This window comes from Amblyomma maculatum, chromosome 3 (assembly GCF_055883805.1).
Source record: "Amblyomma maculatum isolate TAMU_Amacu chromosome 3, ASM5588380v1, whole genome shotgun sequence".
Taxonomy (NCBI): Eukaryota; Metazoa; Arthropoda; class Arachnida; order Ixodida; family Ixodidae; genus Amblyomma; species Amblyomma maculatum.
Genome location: NC_139346.1, coordinates 127,287,420 through 127,300,714, shown reverse-complemented (window position 1 = coordinate 127,300,714; position 13,295 = coordinate 127,287,420). Strand labels below are relative to the sequence as shown.

At 43.6% G+C, this 13,295-nt stretch overlaps 1 protein-coding gene across 1 annotated transcript in view; it reads left to right on the top strand.

Moving 5' to 3' along the window:
- The window catches only part of LOC146195977 (uncharacterized), a 126,666-nt gene that overhangs the window by 29,084 nt on the left and 84,287 nt on the right, over positions 1-13,295 (top strand). The window contains exon 4 of the mRNA XM_084596891.1: positions 3,141-3,206. Coding sequence (XP_084453017.1) covers positions 3,141-3,206 — 66 coding nt within the window. The remainder of the gene's footprint in view (positions 1-3,140; positions 3,207-13,295) is intronic.

Genomic DNA, 13,295 nt, shown 5'->3' with positions numbered 1-13,295 from the left:
GCAGAGTGCGCTTGTGCGAAAGTCTTCCACGCTATAAAGGCGCCGAGTCACCGACGTCACATACGCAATCGCAACTCTGAACGCAAAGTCTTCTGTAGCTCCAGCCTCCGACATTGTCCATGTGACATAGCTCAAACCTTATCCTACACGGTCTGCTTCTCCCAGCTAGTATTCATCGGGACTGTGCTTTTGCGGAGGGGGTAATGTTCTCTCCCATACCAAGCAATAGTAAGACGAAGCGTTTGGTCGACCTGACGATGACGACTTTGAGTGTGTAGTTACGCGGTGCCCATCGAGTCTGCAATCATATTGCACACTACTGTGTGATTCCTTCCGCAACAAAATATATATTTTCAGGTTTACCCTGATGAAGAAATATCCACCATCCGATTCTCTTGGCAAAATAAATAGCACAATTAGGAAAGTTGTGCTCTATATTTAGAATTTCTCTGCCCCAGTAGTCAACAACAAACTATGGCTACACAAACACACACACACACACGCACACAAACGCGCACACACACACACACACACACACACACACACACACACACACACACACACACACACACACACACACACACACACACACACACACACACACACACACACACACACACACACACACACACACACACACACACACACACACACACACACACACACACATATATATATATATATATATATATATATATATATATTGTAGATATGCGGTTTATTGAGAAGATCAGCAGGACTGGGCAGATCAGTGGCGAACACAGCGACAGCGAACACAGTCAGGTCCAACTTGCGCAGCGATCACGATGCCACTGACTGAAATGTTCCTCGTGCACTTGTTCCTCTTTACAATTACCCGCGGGACGAAGAGGAGACATCCTGGCGACTTACGGTGTGACCAAGACGGCAGGCGTGTAATAGGGTTTGAGGCGCTGGACTTGAACAATCTCGCGTCCGCGCCGGCGCAGATCATGGGACGGCGTAACAGGTTCCACCACACAATTCACCGGAGAGGTGCGCTCCAGAACTCGGTATGGGCCATGGTATTTAGCAAGAAATTTTGAAGAAAGTCCAGGAACATTGGAAGGTATCCACAGCCACACAAGAGCGCCAGACGAGAAGTCCGGTGTCGAGTGTTGGCTATCATGGTTGGATTTATGGCGGTACTGGGTGTTAGCCGTAATGCGCGAGCAATTTGGCGACAGTCTTCTGCATTTTGGGCTGCTTTAGACGCAGGAGTATACTCTGATATGTCGGGCTGATATGGGAGTATGGTGTCGATTGTAGCAGGGAGGTGACGGCCGTAGAGGAGAGAAAAGGAGAGAAGCCAATAGTAAACTGCGTTGCGGTATTGTAAGCGTACGTGACATACGAAAGGACGAGGTCCCAGTTTGAGTGGTTGGAGGAGACGCACATAGAGAGCATGTCGCCAAAGGTACCATTGAAACGCTCAGTGAGGCCATTTGTCTGGGGATGATAAGCGGAGGTTGTTGTATGAATAATGTTGCACTTAGTGAGCAAGGCTTTCACAACATCACTCAAGAAAACGCGTCCTCTGTCGCTGAGCAGCTCTCGCGGTGCGCCATGGCGAAGAACAAATCGCTGCAAAATGAAGGAAGCTACTTCTGACGCTGTGGCAGATGGAAATGCGGCGGTTTCTGCATACCTCGTCAGATGATCAACAGTTACGATAGCCCAGCGGTTGCCGGCTACAGTGTAGGGAAGCGGCCGGTACAAATCAATGCCGACGCGGTGGAAAGGGCGTGATGGGCTGGGTAACGGCAGCAAATCTCCATTACAACGTTGAGGAGATGTCTTGCGACGTTGACAGGTGAGGCATGAGCGAACGTACTTGAGTACGAAGTTGTACATGCCCCGCCAGTAATAACGCAGCCGGAGACGAGTGTATGTCTTGGAAACGCCCGCGTGACCGGATTGTGGGTCAGCGTAGAAATACAGATTTGCGAACGTAGCTGCCGGGGAATAATTAGCAACCACTTTCGGCCATCTGCGCAGTAGTTGCGGCGGTAGAGGAGGTTACCACTAATGGCGAGTGGGAAGCATATGGCGGCGGAGAGCACGCGATGAAGATGCAGCTGTAGGATTTTAGATAAAATCTAGGATAGAATTTATCCAAGGATCTTGCAGTTGAGCTGACGGCATGTCATTGATGTGAAGCGATGGCGGGGAGTTGTCGGAAGAGGAAAGGCTCGCGACCTCAGCTGTAAGGGGGCAGCGGGAAAGTGCATCGGCGTCGTGATGCTTGCGGCCGGAGCGGTAAACAACGCGGACATCATATTCCTGAAGGCGAAAAGCCCATCTTGCCAGTCTGCCGGACGGGTCTTTCAGTGAAGAAAGCCAGCAAAGCATATGGTGGTCCGTCAATACGTCAAAAGGGCGGCCATAGAGGTAACAGCCCAAATAATCGCTAAGCACTCTTTTTCAGTGGCAGAGTAATTGGATTCAGCCTTCGTGAGTGTAGGGCTAGCATAGGTGACCACGTATTCAGTATACCCTGATTTGCGCTGAGCCAGCACAGCGCCGAGACCAGCACCACTAGCGTCCGTGTGGACCTCAATAGGCGCTGTGGGGTCGAAGTGACGTGGAACAGGCGGTGCCGTGAGGATGTGGCGTAAAGCATTGAAGGCATCGTCGCACGCTGTCGACCACGACGAAAGGTCGGAAGAAAAAAAATGACAGAACAGAAGAAAACCACCGCCAAACTCAGCGGATAGGTTTTCAGCCTGTCACCCCCGCAAAATATTATATTTGACTGCTCTGAACGCAGTGAACACCCATTATCTTGACCATGTCACGACTTAATTGACGGTGTTCCTTCTTGAGACATATAGGATAACGATGCTCTCGTTTCTTCATTTCTGCCTGTTCTGTCCATTGAAATAACAATAGTAATTAATGCAGGCTTTCACTTTTTGGTAATTTGCATTAGGTTTGTCAGTGCTGCTTTTTACATAAAAAAATAGCCCAGTATATTTATTTAAACTCCACAAACTTCTTTTGTGTCAAACATGCATATGAACTTCAAGTCATTAAGAAAGGTACTTTGTAAGCATGGATATGATACCGAAGTTGAATGTAGAAGTCGGCGTCAAATGTATTTTCTGTTTCTTCCCTGCCAGAAATGATTCTGAACCAGGAGACCCTACAAATAAGCAATCTGAAGTCCACGTCAAGATTGGTCTCATGTAAGTATGCATGTGAATGCATGGCTGTAATATTCTTCTTTTTTAAAGATACGAACCGTGAATTACTTTTTGAAGACTAAACCCTCTGGATATATAAAGGCGCTTGCATAAAAAGCAAAGTTTAGAACAAAAGAAATGAAGATAAGTTATTCAAAAAAATCTGGCTTTTAGTTGTTTACTGTAATACAGGGGTAGATGAAAATTTGAAAGGAAAGTGAATGCTTAGCGATTATTGGTGCAAAATTTTGCACAAAGTTTAGAACAATTTTCAAACTTCAGCACACGTGCCTGCAGCTTAGCATGAGGGTTTTATAAATGAAATCATTATTTTTGAAGTAACAAATTAGAATTTTTATCACAAGACATAATTGTACAATCCAAAAGATAAAGAAAAATTTCAGAGAAGCGTGTACACCAACAAATAAAGTAATTAATTTCGCCGGCTTTGATACAGCGCTATGCTAGCGGTTATTTTGCACAGCAGTCTTACAAAGAAATTCGTGAAAAAAACCTTCACAAAATCAAGTAACAGGAATAGCCAACTCATGACTCAAAAATAAAAAAAAAATAAATCCATTACTACGGAAGAAAAAAGCAAAAAAGCAGAGTCAAATGTTTCTGGAGTATTTAGCAGGAAAAATCAGAGTATGATTTAGGCGACAATTCAACTTTCTTTATTCAAGCCGCAAGTCACCCGGCGTCACAGCATCTAGCAATTTCAAAAAGGCATGACAAAATATTTCACTTTCCCTCTTGAATCTGTACCCAGAAACAATGCGAAGCTGCTTCAACAATAATATATGTTAAATATTTGCGACTTCAAGACAGGAATAAGGACGACTCATGAAGGGAGAGTAAATTCAAGCGCCGTGTTCTTTAGAGGTGTTTACTTCGGTCTATTAAGCAAATTACAATACAAACGAGACGTAGCACCTGACAACGGCGAATAAATCGTTACTTCTTTAGTTGTTAGGGGCTCTGCCTTTCACGAAACCAATTTGCTTTCGAAAAATGGCAACAAAAACAATTCATGACGTCAGTTACATCAGCCGTCACGCGTGAAATCCTCCGACTGATGAGTTCGTCACGCTTTGGTAAAACACCATTTTTTTAGACATAAGCAACATTAAGTGGTTCAAATCTAACTTCTCTAAGAGACAACCTGGAAGGTTAGATAACGGAATAGGAATATTTGCCTCGGTTTTTCTGAGTGACCCCCATCATTGCCACTGTATGGCCTTCCGGTAGAATTCTCTTTATTCATCAGAAGGTTCAAAGTGATAAGTGATATAAGGAGGTTAATTCAGAAACAGCAAGCTCTACTCCTCATGATGATAACATATGTGTGTGATTTCCTTTAGTAGAAAAAGGGCCGCATCATCACCCTACGCCAGTGAACAGGGTACACAAATTGATGCTCCCGCATTGCCACATAGCCTCAAGTGGCACAGATAGCGTCATAGGTGGCTTTCACAAAACAACCAACGTTAGCGGTCCGCAAGAGTTGGTACGACGTCAGAGTTAACCTTGGTTGGGTGCACGAAAACCTTCTATCTCTCTGCGCACAATGGTGACGCGTTGCGGTGGTGTTTGCTGGGAGACAGCCTCATAAGCCTATCTGACACTAAACCCAGAAAAAGACCTGCACATGTTTCTAGCCGGATTCGGAAGGCCTTCCTAGTACATAGTTTTTTCGATGAAAAGCGATATACTCTACACGAGAGAGTAGTGACCTGATAATACTGCCAGAAAAACTTAATAATGTGATTGTCGGCTCATTAAATGCATAAATGTCTCCACTGGGTGCCGTATGCGTGGCATTCATGGGCAATCTATCGAACAACTAGATTTAAATTTATGAAAACGAAATTCGCGCTTTGCATTGTTTGCCAACCTTGGGGTCTGTTGAACGCATATCTGTTTAGGTCAACCGAATAAAAATTTTCCTACTGGGTGTTACACCATGTCCTTTTATTTTGAGATGTTGCAGTTTGCGATGGCCATGCAGGTACTCACTATGAACATCTATTATTGAATATTCAAAAAATGCTATATAAGCATGGGGCTGTGCATGAAATAACATAGTTTTTCAATTCAGTCCTAGATTTTGGTTCTTGCGTGTGATTGTCGTAGATTATTAAACGTCGCCGATCGAAATACTTAACCTCACCGAACAGCGGAATCTGATGCGGTAGGAAACTAAAATCTGATTCTTTATTGCTTACGCAGGGGTAAACTTTCAGTTTGCCCTGATAATATTTAAATGGCGTCGAGTGATTACCTGACAACCCGGCATGCTTGGTAACCCACTGCTTTGTAGATATTTTCACGGTGCAATTTTCTTCAAAACTCTTGAGTTCGACACATTTACGCACGACGTATAAAAGCTCTTGCCTACAATATGTAGTTAATAATAAACCTAAATATATGACACACTTTGATCATACACTTCCTTAATACATTTTTGTTGTCAGATAATGTTCATATGTGCGTTATTTTCGCTTCCTCAAATCTTTAAAGAGGTCTTTTGGCAAGATTCTGCGCTCAATGAAAGATAACTATCCCTAAGGTTTACGCTCTGATTTTCTTGCGTCTGATTTTTTTTGTTTAACCATCTGTGTGCAAGAAAATTATGTCTCTGGTCATTATGTCTCTCTGAAACCTGTTCAGTTTATATCTCAGGCGTCAATAAAATGATTTATTTTGCTTTATTATATGGGTTCATGGGTGTCGCTATATTTAATTTCTCTTCGCGTACTACGCTCGGCTACAGAGAGACGGGCTTCATGAGACATATCGTAGAATTTAGCATTTGCCCCCTAGAGGAGGCCTTGCACGTCTGCTCAAATAAATTACTCAGAAAGCTGGACGATTGTTTTTGGGCTCGATCGGATGCTTTCTGGTCTCTGTCAAAGCGTATCGATTATTTCGTTTGAGTATATTCCCTCTTCATAAAAAAACACTGTCCAGATACTCGCGGCGTTATAGTATATCTAATAAGAAAGGTTCCTGGGGGAATAGAAATAATGCATTAAAAAAACAGAATTAGAAATTCAGTTTGCTTCACTGTCAAAACGACAAGTTGCTCACTCAGAGGCTACATTCCAGCCACTGTGTGCCATATATGTTCGAGGCACTCCTATTTAAAATTGTGTCCTACACGAATAGGCTAGCAGCCACCGCAGGGCCCGTGATTCGGCCGAGTGTAGCAGTGAGCAGCTCCATCTACGGGTAAACATAATCAAATAACTTTTATTGAACAGCCAATATAGCCAAAGCCACATTTTCTGGCATCGCCCTGTAGGTTATTCGCCGCCTATTAGTGTGGCTCGCGAACAAACCGGAGTGAGGAAAGCGCGATAACGCGAGTGTTGTTTGCGCTGATAGGACGAAAAAATATCTCTGTCTATCACTAGGTAAACAGGTGGCGCGTGACAAGGTGAGGAGTCAGCAGACAGTGACCTGAATATCTTTTTCTTTTGTTGCAATGGAAGAATGCATTTTTCCTTCTGCAAGGGGGCCAGCCGAGCACTCTCCCAGTCTTTTTACATGGGCACTAGAACGTAGAAAGCCCGGGTGGTAAAGAAATGTTGCATTGAGGTGAATAGTTTATATCTACATAGAGAAAGTGAAATGTCACAAATGATAGAAAAATCTCGCAGGGCTCCAAAATCTAAGACAGCAACGATATTGGTTTCACAAAATAGAGGAAAATAACCGGTTGATGCGCCATACTAGTGCAGTGGAATTAAGGACATTGAAACCACGCAATCACCTTAGCAATAAAAGGCATTGCAAGACTATATCTGGCAGTGAGACCACTAGGCCAGAAAACGTTTCAGACAGCCCAGCTACAGCAGGACTGTGAATTCGCTATCCTTGGCTAAAAAAAATTAGGAAGAGATTCCCTATCGGTTAGTGTTTTTTTTTTATTTCTCGTAAAATATTTCTTGCTGATCACGAAGTATGGATTCACACGATGGAAATCTTGCACATCAGCCCCAACTTGTATCTTGGCGTTTTCGAAGGCTGTGGGCGGAGTCTGTTGGCAGGCAAAAACAGAGAATGGCTTTCTCTTAGTTATTAAGCCTTCTACTACGTTCTAACGCAGCTTATGTAGAGGAATAGTGTAAGAAGGGTAGATGGAGGATGGAAATGTACCAGGGTACTGCACAATATCTGCTCGGCATGCCATGAGCGGTGTGCGCAGCTGAAAGCCTATACGTTGCACTTATGTATCGTCTTTGCCAAAAGGAACTAGGCTGCGTGGTTTGCTCCTTAGCCAAATTGTGCAGAGTTTATGGGATATCTCAAACGTTTAACCTCTTCTACGGAAAGAAAGCCACTGACCCTTATCTCTGAAGACCACTTTTTCCCTTTTGCGATAGACAAAGGGCTCTACACACGGCGAGAATAAAACTCGTCAGCCTCGCTACTTTTGGCAAAGACGGTACATATCATGCACGGTAACGTTTATACAACCATGGACGGATGCTTTCGTCTTTTCGCACCGTTCCGAAAACCGGCAAAGTACTTGAGGCGTCTTGAGTGCCGTTGCCCAAAAGTTGAAAGCGCGCTCCCTAGGCATAGTTCAAGCAAGATGAAGAAAACGCCTCTTCTCACGATAATAGTAGGTTCTATTTATTATCTGTTGAATCGGCGTAGCGATGTTGATGAGAGCTGGCTACTTTCCTGGCTCACCTTGGCCTACAAGTATTTTGCGATTTACCCTTGGGCCGGCATCGCAAATTATTTAAGAATGGGAGTTTTTTGCATCCCTAGTGAGGTCAGAATTGTGGCATCTTTATCGATCGCTAAAAGCTGGCTAGCTCTTGCTGAAGGGTCTCTATACATCTTTCATGGATGGCTTGGAGTTGGCCTGCGCCAATTCTTCTCGTGGGAATATTGCTCCTGCCGCGAAAGGTTTGATAAAAGAGTAATAATTCTTGATTCGCTAATGCATCTTCCAGCAGGCGAGTCGTGCCCTTCGCCCAAGTTTCTACGCGCCTTTTTTTCTTTGATGTGAATGATGAGAAGTTCACTTCGGCACGATAATTTACCGCTCACTCTTTCGCCATTCCCAGCATGGCAGGCGCAGGAAAGGGGCCATTAGCGAGGCGCGCAGCTGTGCGATCTGGGCTCGGAGGCGTGGCTAGCGCTGCCTCCAACCGCTCGGTTTCGCTTTCGTTCAAGTGAGGCCACGGTAGCCCTGGAACTCCTCCCGCTTGAGCGGAGATATAAGAGGAATTTTCGATATTCTAGTAACTGATATTGATATTACGATGAGCAGCAATACTTTCCCAATACTACGGGACTGAGCCGTAATAGTTGAAAAGCTACCTACTAAATATTTTTACCTTTCCTGATAGCAAGTCTTCTTTTTTGCAATGCACATCATCTATAACAACGATATGCCGAATCAAGCCGTCTTCTTAACGAAAACACTTTTTTTTATTGCAAAACATGTTACCTGCAACACATCATTGATGGGTGTGTTAGAGTTATGGGAAAAAATATGGTGAAGCCCCTTAGTCTTATTATTGCCGTTATCACCCAGGTCGAGAACGCGCTGTCAATAACGGATGTCGTTATTGTAGAGTGCACCTTCGCAACGTTTTTGTTGTAAAATCGCAAATAATAATAACAAAATAACCGTACACCTCCATGCATTACATTATTTCTGCTCCTGGTTTTAAAGACCAAACGATAGCGCTCCTACAAGAAGGAAATAAGTATTCACTGCTTCAAAGCATGGTTGTCCAGATACAGCTCTTAGAAGTCCAGATATGTAGTTGCAGCATTGTAGCTTTCCTATGGGAACTTAGCACAAAGAAGACAAGGGCACGGAGGGCTAATATTGTACAAAAGAATAAAAATTAGAAAAAGTTGGCTTTAAATGTGCCAATTTAGTCACAATGAAACGTCAAAGCCTATATGATGCTAATTTAAATAATTAGGAAATTCCTTGATAACTTCGGCCGTAACATGATCAGAAATTTAAACGTTAGTAGAAATATTTAAAAAAAAATGAAGAAGGGGTTTTATGGTGGGCGATGCGTAAAATGTAAAGACAATGCTCTAATGATGCTAATAAGAAGATATGAAGTGTGTAGTTAAACTCATAATAAATTGAAATAGTTGCAAAAACTAATTGTAAAATGAGAGTTGAAACGTGTCAGATAGCTCAGAATAAAAGGAAAGTGCTTGATGGTGCCAAAAAAAAAAATCATTAGAGAAAAAAAAATGGTACACTGCAAAAAGGGGGCTCGAAAAGTATCCTGATTTCTCAGAATGAAAAGCCCATGCTAGCTGATCCTGATAAACATTGTAGAAATGGAAGTTGATCAATTAATGACTTCGAATAAATAAAAATAAAAGTATATTTGAAAGGCGGTTCCCAGCTATCAAATGTTCAGAATAGAAGCGCAATGCTTGATATTGCTAATTAGCAGCAGTTATACTTTTGAACTGGTTTTATAGTTTTGCGCAGTTATAGTTTTGAACGAATGAAATAATAATTGAAAACTGTAAAAATGAGGAATCAAGGGTGTCAAAATGCTCAGAATGAAACGCTCCTCCTTTGATTTTGCTAATTAAAATTGTAATAAATCGCTTAATGAATTGCAATATTTGTCAAAACTGGAAATTGTGAAAAGAGTGTTCAGTTCTGTCCAAATTCTCAGAATGAAAATTTATGCTCGACGATGCTACAATTACAACAATTTGGGTAGCAATAGATCAGTTAACTGATATTATTCAATAATTAAACACTACAAAAATGTTGGTAGAAAGGTGTCAAACTGCTCAAAATGAAAAGACAATATTTGCTGCTGCTAATGATGATGTATATAAATAAAGAGAAAAATTTGCCGACCCTTCGTACTTCCTAATGCAAAACTAAAGCAAAGCTCATCAACTTTTTAAGCTTTTCGATAAACTGAGGCAGAGAATTCGAGAAACACATGTCTGTACAATAAAAATACCAAACCATTTATTTTTAACCCATATTCTATATGAACTAGTTCATCTTCCGCGAGTGACAGATACTCGGCCTTGCCTTTCTTGTAAACCACTTACCTCGCTCTAATTCAGTTTCGATGGAGTTGAAATGAAGAGGCGTCCGTGTGCTGAGCGCTGTTTATTCTTCCTCTCTCTCTCAGTGCATTTTACGGCGCGGCCCAATGGCGATGTCGACGATTACACTACGAGTTACTAGTGACTGCGAAACGAAGGAAAGGGCGCCAAGGAACTGAGCTCTAAAATTTAGAGTACTAAGGAATCTACATCTCGGAAATCGGAAAGCCTAAGCGTTGCTGGTGTACACGATGTGTCACGTTTGCTCTCATTAATATAAACTAAATGCACCTTCATTATCATTGCTAATGCCATCGCTGTCATTATCCCTAATTGTTAGCGTGATTTTTATCACTACTATCATGTTCACTTTACTTTATTTACACTTCTCGACAAATAAAAAAAAGACAGAAAAGCATTCAGATTCACCCTCCCGACAACATGGCGCAGGCTTTGTTACAATAAAATTATGTAAGCATTGTCAACGGTTCCCGCCTTCGAACCCATTCTGGTTTTTTCATCCTCACGGTAGAAAAGGAGAATTATGATGCGCGTCTCATGGTGAATTTTTATTTTTTTTACGGAACGTTTTTCATAGAATCAATAAAAAATAAAAATCACGGGCATGGCGCATTTGGTTAAAGATCTAGGCTAGAAATCCAAGAGATGGAGGTTCGATTCCCGGGGGAGAGTGTATATATATATTTTTTTTTATTGGAGATGGTTACGAGAGTCAACGGCGACGGCAACGCCTCCAAACCCAGGAGCGGGAATCACAGAGCTGCGCTCTGAAAAGTAAAGCGTAAAAAGGAAAAAAAAAAAACATTATCCATCTGTGCGAACACCTATTTCGTTATACATTTGACGGTGGATTCCCCCAGGGTTGCTTCGAACTCAGCGCAAACAGCACGTTCCGCTTAGCGCGCATTGGGGCGGACAGTTTTAAGAAGCGCCGTGCGATTGATTCATTGATTGATTGATTGGTAACAACTCTATTCAAACAGATAAGGAGGCCCTCTGATCCCCGTGGCCAGCACGCAGGCATGGGGACTGGGGCGCTTATCTCTGCCATTAGAAGCAGGCAAACAGATCTTGACTCTTCGCGGCTTCTCCCACCAGCTGGATGGCTTGTTGCTGGGGGACATAGAGGTTGCTCAGCAGCAGTGTTTCCCAGGCCTCTCTACATTTATATTTGCTTTACCCCCTGGAGAGCTAGCATGTTCCCAGTATATGTGGTCAAGGGTCTCTTCGCCCCACAAAGTTAGAACTTATCGGCTTATCTATCATCAATCTTTACGTCCTTTAACCAGACAGGGTTTACGATGTTCCCAGCTTGCAGGCACCAACATGCAACTGCCTCTCTTTTGCTTGAGCAATTATCGGGGGGTGGCACCACTTTCTTGATTAACTTGCAACTGCCGATAATATCCGAATAATTTTGCTGACGCTCGTCCATGTTCCGGCAGTTGAGCAGCTACACACTTACCCGAAAATGAATAGCTCAGGTAAACTCGTGTCCCGCTTCATTACCAGGAACGCAAGCTTGTGTGAGGGTCCAAATTAGGTCAATTTTCTGTGCATCCGTCTACTAGCCAGAATAATTGCCGCTTCTAGCAAAATCCTACCCTTTCCGAAATTGCAGATGCCCGTTTTTCTATTTCTAATTATGAGATTGACTTTCGATCCAACGCAAGCGAGCGCTATCGCAACTTCTTTAGCCGCTTCCCTGTTGCGGCGTCTAATGGTGGCGGCAGATGCGGGGGCACCTCGACCGTCGACCACCGAGGCAACCCCCGGGCCCGATCTGCCTCTTGCCGCGTCCACGTACGAAACCGAATTGCTGTCTATCGAATGGAAGAATCTGATTAATGCTTCTGTTCTATTCTCCCTCCTCTCCGTGTTTAATATGAGATGCATGTTATGAGGCAGGGGGAAACGGCTAAATTATCTCGGCTGTAATGCGGGATGCTTCACTTGCCTTGTGATCCCCTATATAGGTACATTCCTACCATTTTGAGAATACCTCTGCCGTGGTCGTTCTGCCTAATATATCGAGCTGCGAAATTATCAAAGCCTCCGCTATTTCGTCCCTGGTATTGGGCACTTCCATAGAGAAGAGTTTTTCGGGCAGGTGCAAATTGTAAACGCAAGGGCCTCTTTATGCGCCCCGCCGTCGAATGCGAGTGTCTAGTCTCCTCCTCTCCTCCGACCCGATGTTTAACAAAGGCGTGGCATAGCTAATGCGCCTTATTACGAATATGTTTGGGTTAGTTTGGCAAGTTTCTTTCCTTAAGGTCTCGTCCTTTCAGCGCAACCATTGTAAGTATTTCAAGAACTTCCGTGGCAAATCTTTCTATCTTTTTGATTGTTCTATTATTATATCCATTGCCCTGAATGATTAGCCATGAGATTCTGATTCAGAGAAGGGTTTCCCCTTTACTTTATAGCCAAAATCTGAGCTGGCTTGCATCCTAGCGACTTTTGCTACAATATTAATAATAATTGGCTCACAGGAAGGGAAAGGCGCAGTATATGTCACGCTTGTTTCGGTGGACACCCGAGCCGCACCGTAAGGGAAGGGACGAAGGTGGGAGTGAAAGTGGAAAGAGAGAAAGAGGAGCCGTAGTGGAGGGCTGCAGAGTAATTTCGACCACCTGGGGATCCTTAACGTGCGCTGACATCGCACAGCACACGGATGCTTCTTCGCTTCGCCTCCATCGAAACGCAGCCGCCGAGGTCGGGTTCGAACCCGGGTACACCGGCACAGTAGTCGTGCGTCTTACCACTGGCCCACCCCGGCGGGGCAATTGCTACAGACGAATAATTTTGCTTTTTGCGGTGAGCACGAGGTATTTTTAATGACATCATAGTTTCCTTAAGTGTCTGCCACCGCCTGCAGTTGTTTCTCGATGTTCACATGGCTCCCCTGATTATTCTAGAGGTTGATGTCATCCGCATGCATGCTAAAATTTGGCCCGTCTATGCTCCTCACAGCTTCAGGAAGGCTCTTTGTCG